The sequence below is a fragment of the Onychostruthus taczanowskii genome, unplaced genomic scaffold (genome assembly GCF_017590055.1).
Source record: "Onychostruthus taczanowskii isolate IOZ18803 unplaced genomic scaffold, ASM1759005v1 scaffold2, whole genome shotgun sequence".
Classification (NCBI taxonomy): Eukaryota; Metazoa; Chordata; class Aves; order Passeriformes; family Passeridae; genus Onychostruthus; species Onychostruthus taczanowskii.
The window spans coordinates 7514823-7523738 of record NW_024499239.1 but is presented as its reverse complement, the minus strand read 5'-3'; the positions used below and the strand labels follow the sequence as shown (position 1 = coordinate 7523738).

Sequence of the window (8916 nt, the reverse complement as noted above, 5' to 3'; positions counted from 1 at the left end):
ATTTAAGCTTCATTCAAAAGTTAAATGGGATGTTTGATCTGGGGCTGGTATTGCCTTAGATCGTGCCAAAACCTAAAAACTATGTTCTGAGGAAGTGTGGCTTTGTAGAAGAATCTCTCAGATTAACGAGAAATTAATGTTAATGCTCGGCATTCCTACAAAATATATACATTAGGGATATTTTGATTAAAAATACAAATCAGATATCTTGTGAACAAACATCAGCTAGATGTTTAACATTGTTAAATTTTTTGTGTCTTCAATATTGAAAAGGCTTTTGGAGGTATTTTAGTTTACTTTTGCAAGCACTGTGCAGTCAATGCAGTGTCTCAAACGTAACAGACATGTCTAATATACACGTGTGCTCATGGTTACCTGTCTGTATGTTTAAGTACATCAGTCCACACTGCTTGACATGTGTGTATTGCTGATGTAACAGGTCACACGGTTGTCTCAAACCTGCAGCAGATCAAGGCTAATCCTGATTCCAGTAGTGTTTATAGTGACTCTCTTAAAGCAGTACCCCTCATCTCTCTTGTGATTACAGTAAGAGATGTTATGCAGTAGCTCCTTGCTGACAGAATGGCAATTTATTGTAGACTAAAATGATCCCCTGAGAATGCACTTATCTGACTGTATCCAAAAATCCTTTCTCTTCTGTCCATGACATTTGTTGTCTCTGGCATCATATACCTTCACCCACAGAGAATGCAAGTTATTACATACTGCCTAGGGGCTGTTCTGACCTTTTTGACTTCTAAACAGTTTTCTACTTTTTTACTCCTTTCACAATTCTTCAAATGAAACGACAGATATGGATTTCATTACAGGACCTTGGACCAAAATTATTTATTGCTTACCTAGTAAACCTGGCCATAAATGTAATTGATTTATAAATCCCACAAAAGCACAAATATTAGCCAGTGGCTGCTTGTATTGCTGCTGTGTAGAAATAATGTGTATGGAGGGAAAACTTTTCTTCTGGTCAAAAGACTGTGCAAGCAACAATATTTTATGACCTCTGTGGATGAGGACTATTCTGGACCAAATTTTTTCCTGGTAGCTCATTCTATATTTTCACTTTCTGTTTTAGTGACTGTTTTCTGTTATCTGTTCTAAAAGGAAGGCAGAATGGACTGCAGTATATCATGAAGGATGGATTGGCCTGTGGAGAGGAGGAAGTAACTCCTCTTGTCTGAGAAACTTGGAAGAAAATGTCTATGGTACTAGGAAGCTAACCTGACAACATGAGTAATATAGACAGAGCTGTTCTGACCATCAGGGTGAGATGGAAGGCCAGGTAAGGTATTGTTTCATGTTTATATTTTTCTCTTGAAACTCTTTTGGCTAAATGTAAGTGTGGCCCAGTAACTGTAATTTTTGTTGTCAAGTTCACCTGTGAAAAATTGTACTGTATAAGGGAAATGGCATTTTACCTGCAAAGTCCAGTTTAGCTCCTGATTTACTGTGCTGAGCACTGGTCTCCAAGTTGTTTACACTTGTTGAAGTTCTTGTTTGCACAGTGATGTTGGGCTACTCCAAATATCAAATGTGTTTTCTGACTTCGGTGCAACTGCATCTCTTCCATTTGGCAACACGTTGGTAATGAAAACCTTGTTTCATCACCATGGAAGAGGCCGTGGGTATTGGTTTTTTTCTGTGTGATATTGGATGTGTGATGTACAGTGTTGCAATTCCTGTTAAAGTACTGAGTCAGATCACTTTCTTGTCAAGGTCCGCAAGTTCCACAGAACTGGTTCTGAGCGGGCTCTTGCAGAATGTAAATGCAGTAAAACAAAGCCCTCCAAAGAACTGTAAAAGGATTTGTCATAAATGGGACGAAATCTTGCATTTGTAGTAAAAATGCAAGGAATACAATTTTTGCAGTGATACCCAATCTGCTGGTTTTCTGTCTCAGCCCGAGCGTGAGAGCAGGCAGCGCTCAGGTTACGCGGAGAGGGGGGAGCAGGCGGTGGCAGGGACAGAGCCCGAGATGGCTGCTGGGCTCTGACAGCTGCGGGGGGACGAACGAGCTGCTTCTGGAGCCGCAGCAGCGTGTCTGCACCTTGATTTACTTCTTTGGATAGTTTTGGATGGTGGCAAACACTTCTGTGCCCTTGGTCGGACAGTTTTATTTAAGGTCCAGAAATGAAGATGAGGAGCCTCTCCTCCTTTTACGTCTCTCTGTGGTTGCTGTTCGCAGCAGTGATACTCAAAGGTGAGAATACTGCTTGCTAGTTAAATGTTGCACTGAAGTTTGTTTTATTCACATAGGATCTTGTGACCTGATGTACCCTACACGGCTGAGCCCCAGAAGTGTTTGATCTATTCAGTTTAACTCTGTGTCACTGATGCATAGACAAAACGATCATGTACGACCAGAACTGCAGCGCTCCTCGGGCAGGTTTGATTTGTTGGGCTATCTTTTTAGTCAGGAAGATTTGCTTTGAACTCTTAATTAGTCCAGAAAGCAGGTGTGAATCACCAGAGATGTACTCCAAAGCACTCGTTCCCTGCAAACTGCCAGCTGGCATTTGCACGATCTTGCAGGTGTGCGGGAGCAGGAGTGCCGCGGTGACAATGACTCGAGCAATCGGCCATCGGCGAGAGCAGCGGGCGCTCCGCTGGGGCCGGGCTCGCCCCGCCACCACGGGGAGGAAGGCAGGGCAAAGCGGGTGGGCACCCATCACCAGAGGGCACCGGCACAAATTAACCTTTGTTTAGCCACAGGCTGGGCTTTGAACCAGATAAGGGAGAAGACCGATAAAAAGCAGGTCCTGTGAGACGGAATAATACTTCTTTATCGTGTATGGTGACATTTGTCCTCTCCATTATCTACTCTTATCTTTTCTTTCTTTTTCTTTCTTCTATACTTTCTTAAGGGCAGTCTTTATGCTTTTATATTGTTTCATTTCTGTAGATAATAACCGATACGACTACGTACCTCTTTCCCATTGTTGGAATTGAGGCAACTTTTAAATTTTTTTTTGGTAACTTTTAGTCAGGGCTTTACTCGCCTTTGCCCGGGGGAGGGGAATTGAAGTTAGTCTTCAAAGGACTGCTCACCGGGTGAGGTCTGATGAGTTTAACATCTGCACATGGGCAGTAGCCAGAAGGTACCCAGGAAATAAAGGAACATTAACGGGCATTACTCCCCCGGAGACACTTGGTCTGGGAAAAGATTGATAAGAGAACCAAGGAATGAGGGCCGAATTAGTATCGAAGGGATCAATTACCAATAGAAGATTGAACACTAAGAACTGTGTAATTTAAAACGAGTGAACGTGAATTTCTTTGGGGTTTTTATGTGTAAATAGGTGAAAAGTCTGGTAAAGGACCATGTGCGATGGAATGGTTTTCATTGCACAATCCGGGCATGTGTGTATGAAATAATTTCTATTGCATGTCCTGCTTAGAATAACATCCTGCCCAGAATAAAGTAATGCCTAATTCTCTAACATGGAAGAGGAGTTGTTGGAGTGTTGTTGTTCTGTTTCCCTGTAGTTTCAGTGACAGCATTGCACCATACACATAAATACATGTATTTATACACAACCATTCAGGGTTGTTTCACTCTTATCCATCCCAAGGGATCTATTAAGAAGAACCTCAGTTACCCCACCTTCAGGGGTGGGTTTTGACAGAGTGCTTCTGTTGTTCTTGCCCTTTGCTTGCAGAAATTTGTGTATCTATGTAAAGAGGCTGCCTAGAGAAACTGTGATGTACAAAACAGTATGAAATAGCAAAAGTATAATTTAAAACCTCAAGTTTTGGCCAATTATCTTTAGTATCTAAGTCTGGATAGCAAGAAGCATCTCCAAATATATGGTTTTGAAAAGATGTTGGTGCACAGACATATTCACACATTAAGCAATTGCCAGCTTGTGAAGAAAAGCAGCTCAGATATTTTACAGGTGGTAGTTTAAAAAAAAAGACTAAATTTTTGGAAGTACCAGGAATCTTACCAGTGCTGCATGTGGGGACATACCAAAAGCCATTAGCCTGTAAGTGTAATTTCAGACCTTGCTGACTGGATGTCAGTAATATCTGCCTGTGAGAGTCATTAGTAAAATAAAAGTGATTATATTTACTTTCAAAAAAGGTAGGGATTGCTATATACAGTATCTTTCAGTGGGTGTGAAAAGCTTAAGTTAGCTATTCACTTGCTCCAGGTGAACACTGCCTTTATTTGAATAACTTCATCAGGTACTCTTCTGTAGCTGAACTAATGATATTCTACCATATATGAATGATAAATATTGTTATAGCAAATACTGCCTGAAGCAGTAGAAAGGAGGTGCTTTCTGATGCTGCTCAGTGCTTAATCTAATGTACTGAACAAGTGCATGTTTTCTAGCTGTAGAATCAGCCAAAGGAAAATATGCTCACATGCTGTTTAATGAACTGTTTGAAGACTACTCCAATGCTCTGAGACCAGTGGAAGACACAGATAAAGTTCTGAATGTCACCCTTCAGATCACGTTGTCCCAAATTAAAGACATGGTGAGTAAAAGCAGAGTTCTGTTTTTCTAAAAATATGCAGGAATATACCAGATGTAAGCCTTTTGTTTGGAGTAGGAAAAGCAGCCTTCAGTCTGTTGTGACAACTCCAGGAATGCTTCCTCACGGGCAGGGGAGAGGGGGTGGCCTCAGGGACTGGGGGTGTGTTCTGTTCTCCAGTTTTTTCTACATTCTTCTCTGAAGAATTGCATCACTTAAGGCTTCCATTATAAGTCTGGAGACTTAGAGCTGCTGAATTTTTAAGACTTCTTTTGTAGTTAAGTGTTGGTATCCCACCCTCCAGGCAACTTTTGCTGAGTTTTAAATACAGCAAATGCTTTTTCTAAGCTGCAATTAATTTCTACATAAAATCCCTAAAATTAGCCTTCAGTAATTTTATAAATATAGTTTTTAGATACACTTTTAAGGCAAAGGAAAATGTGTCTGGAAGGAGAAGGAAAGATTATTTTTATGACTTCTGAATTATAATTCCAAGGCCTCGCCAAGCTCCCAAAAAATTTCTTAGCCTGCATCTGTTAGCTATTTGCTGTTCTGAAGCTTGCAAAAGGAAATTAGGAAGAACTGGGGGCATTAGATACTGTGATTAAAACTAGGGAGGGTGCTGAGAGATGAAGGTTTGCACAAGTGAAAGTCCAGACCAGTGAGTTTCCTGTACAGTGTACGGGCCTAGATGCCTGTCTGAGAATTATTTTGTGGCCTGTTAGTATTCTCGCCTGTTTTGAGCACTACATCAAAGCCATGTCACAAATGCTGTCTGCGTATGTGATGTGATTTTTGTCACCTTCAGCTAGAAATATTTCTACATTTTTATGCAGGATGAAAGGAACCAAATTTTGTCAGCTTACTTATGGATTCGACAAAGCTGGTATGATGCATACCTCAGATGGGACAAAGATAAATATGATGGGCTGGATTCTATCAGGATCCCAAGCAATTTGGTTTGGAGACCAGATATTGTCCTATATAACAAGTGAGTGTGGCTGGAGAAAATCACCTTGCATATTTGAGGGAGGGAGGGGGTTAAAGGAGAAAGTGGCCTGCGGAGTGTGAACTTTCATCTCTGCCTTACCTTAGCAAAGGGTATGTTTGTTGTCTTAACATTTGTTGTTGATAATCTAAATATTTTGCAATAAAGCTATAGTCAAGATCTGAAAATTATGCTATCCAACAAATTTTCTGAATTTCTCTGCACTGGGAATTGAATACTCTGGCTGTCTGAGGTGCCTTCTGCTGAGGCTCCTAGAGAACTCTGGAATATTGTCCACAAAAAGATGATACATAAAGGCTGCACTCCTTGTCTGCTCTCCCAGGCCAATAATGACCTGCAGACTGTTTTCATCTTTTAATGGACTCTTATCCTACTGTGTTCTGTTTGAGGTCGAGTTTGAAGGAGCTATGGCCAACAAATGCAACATAATTCAGCAACACTGATGTTTGACATTCATGGGCATTCATACCTGTAAATAATGGTTAATAGTAAGTTCCTACTAAAATTCAGTGTAAATATGATTTCAGAAACACGCTTGTGATGGTGTGAAAGGAGGGTCTTCCCCACTGCCTACCATCTCTTGCCCTCACCCTTAAGTTTTTGTCTGTCAATCCTGATTGCCATTTTTCTGTCTTTTAGGGCTGATGATGACTTTTCAGAACCAGTAAATACTAATGTAGTGCTGAGATATGACGGAAAAATCACTTGGGATGCACCTGCTATCACAAAGAGCTCTTGTGTAGTGGATGTGTCTTATTTTCCCTTTGACAGCCAGCAGTGCAACCTCACCTTTGGGTCCTGGACCTATAATGGTAATCAGGTAGACCTCATCAATTCTCTTGATAGTGGTGACCTCTCTGACTTCATAGAAGATGTGGAATGGGAGATTCATGGTATGCCAGCAGTTAAGAATGTTATCACTTATGGCTGCTGCTCTGAGCCTTATCCAGACGTGACCTTCACGCTGATTTTGAAAAGGAAGTCCTCTTTCTACATATTTAACCTGTTGCTTCCCTGCATTTTGATATCTTTCCTGGCCCCCCTGGGATTCTATCTTCCTGCAGACTCTGGTGAGAAAGTGTCTCTGGGTGTTACAGTTCTTCTTGCTCTGACCGTGTTCCAGCTGATGGTTGCAGAGATCATGCCCCCATCTGAAAATGTACCTTTGATAGGTGAGCTTTACACACTTAAGTCTTTAAGCATGACTTATTAATAGCCAGGCTATATGTCAGGAAATCTTCATGTAATTTGTGATTTCTGGGAAGATAAATTTGCTACATTTTTGAAACACAATGAAGTACTTAAAATATATGTGGAATCTGTATAGGTATGCTGCAGTTTTTAGAAGTTATTTTGTGTTTATTTTAAATTATACATTAGCTAGCTGTTTTATATTTATTAAATATAATTAGATATTTCGAATTATGCTATCACATCTTGAAACAAAGCTGGTAATGGAAAACCATTTTAGAACTAATGCATGAAGTATAATCAAAAGCTATAAGCACAAGGTCAGACTGTTTCAAGATACGTTTCTGTCAGATCCAGACAGCTGGATGGCCTGGCTGGCATACTCACAGCTGACTTAATATCTGACAATTGCTACCCTGGATTATAGCTCCTGAGAAGTCATTATGCTGAAATTTAATTTATGTCTGGGAGTTCAGGAAAGTTCACGTGCAATGAAAGGAACCCAGCTCAGTCTGTTTTCTCCATTCCCACGCTCTCCCTTGCCATCCTTTCCAATCCCTTTGAAACTGGGCTCATGTGGCACTGGTCTGCGGCACGTCCTGCCTGTGCTGTTGCCGTCAGCTCTCGCTTCTCCTGCAGAGGCTGCAGAGCAGGGCTGGGAGCTGCTCCTCGCACAGGCTGGCTGGGTGCCCAGCCGGGTGCTTCAGCTGCCAAAGCAAGGGCAGAGGAGCACAGCTTGTGCTCCTACAGCTGTGTGCTCCGACATGGGAGCAGGCAGCACAGTGATTCCGCATGCCAGCCGAGCAAACATGCCTATTCACTGGCGTGTTTGAATGTGAAAGCACAGATCTGGGGTGCGACAATAGCTCAAACAAAGTGTGATCATCACTGTTGTTAATACCTGAGGAAATGGGATTTTCAAGGTGCCATGTGAAGCCATTGGCATGGGGATTTTGCAGATCCTATGAAAAGAACAAGGCTCTTCAGAAACATTTTTGAGCTGCTTTCTGAATGGATGTGTTTGAAGTAATCAGAGGGTTTAGCTTGCAAATATTTACCGTGCTAATACAGTAGTCACACATTCATCTGATAAAGACATGCCAGTAATGAGTATGAGATTTCATTTTAATGGCTTTTATCTTTGTTTTTAAATGGTGAATCCTGATCTAAGAGAATTAAGGTGATTAAAATTTTATTTCCCTTGCATTTATGCTTAACACTATGTTGTCACACTGTTACATTTCATTGAATTTTTTATTAGAGTAACATCTTTAATATTATTTCATTTTGTGTTCTAGGGAAGTACTACATAGCAACTATGACCATGATCACAGCTTCCACTGCACTGACAATCATTATAATGAATCTCCATCATTGTGGCTCAGAAGCAAAGCCTGTTCCACAGTGGGCCAAAGTGGTTATTTTGGACTATATGTCAAAAATCTTTTTTGTTTATGATGTGGGTGAAAATTGCACAAGTCCAAAAAGAGAGAAGGAAGAAGAATGTGGGTTAGAGGGGGATGATGGGTGTCAGAGGAGGCACAAAGAAGTGAGTAGTCCTCTTTCCACTAGGAATGACGACTGCAATCTCAAGGAGAAGCTCAATGGAAATTGGAATAAAAGCTATGGAGTTAATGGTGAAAATGTTAGGGAGACTGTTAATTGCTGTTCTTGTTACAAAATGCTGATTAAAAATATTGAGTATATTGCTAATTGTGTTAGAGACCATAAAGCAAACCGGGCCAAAGGAATTGAGTGGAAAAAAGTTGCAAAAGTGATGGACAGGTTTTTCATGTGGATTTTCTTTATCATGGTGTTTTTTATGAGTGTGCTGATCATTGGGAAAGCTGCTTAACTGAAAATGATTATATTCCTTTTATAAATCTGAATATTCTATGTTAGTTTGTTTAGGAGGAGTTCAGTGATAGGGATGCTTTTGAGATCTTTGTCTTGCATTCTGTAACAATAAATAAATTGATTCTGTAGGCTGTGACAGTGAGTCACAGCCTACAGAACAGCACAGCTGAGGACTTTGCTGGTGGCCGTCCTTGCCTTTTAGTACGGGTGTGCTGATGAGGCTGCAGGACAAGCAGTCAGTGCTGCACCTTGGTGGGCGCTGGCCGCTGCTGCCCGGGACAGAGTACTGCAGCAGTGCAGCAGACAGCCCAGCAGGGAGTTGTGTATTCACAGGGCTGCATCTCTGCACCTTGCAATTT

The 8916-nt window shown here is 41.2% G+C and overlaps 1 protein-coding gene across 1 annotated transcript; it reads left to right on the top strand.

Annotated features, from left to right (window-relative positions):
- Positions 1-2148: 2148 nt before the first annotated feature.
- Positions 2149-8555, top strand: CHRNA9 (cholinergic receptor nicotinic alpha 9 subunit). Its single transcript, XM_041402982.1, has 5 exons — positions 2149-2218; positions 4358-4503; positions 5337-5491; positions 6149-6681; positions 7999-8555. The coding sequence occupies exons 1-5, from the start codon at positions 2149-2151 to the stop codon at positions 8553-8555; spliced, it is 1461 nt and encodes a 486-aa protein (XP_041258916.1).
- The last annotated feature ends 361 nt before the right edge of the window (positions 8556-8916 follow it).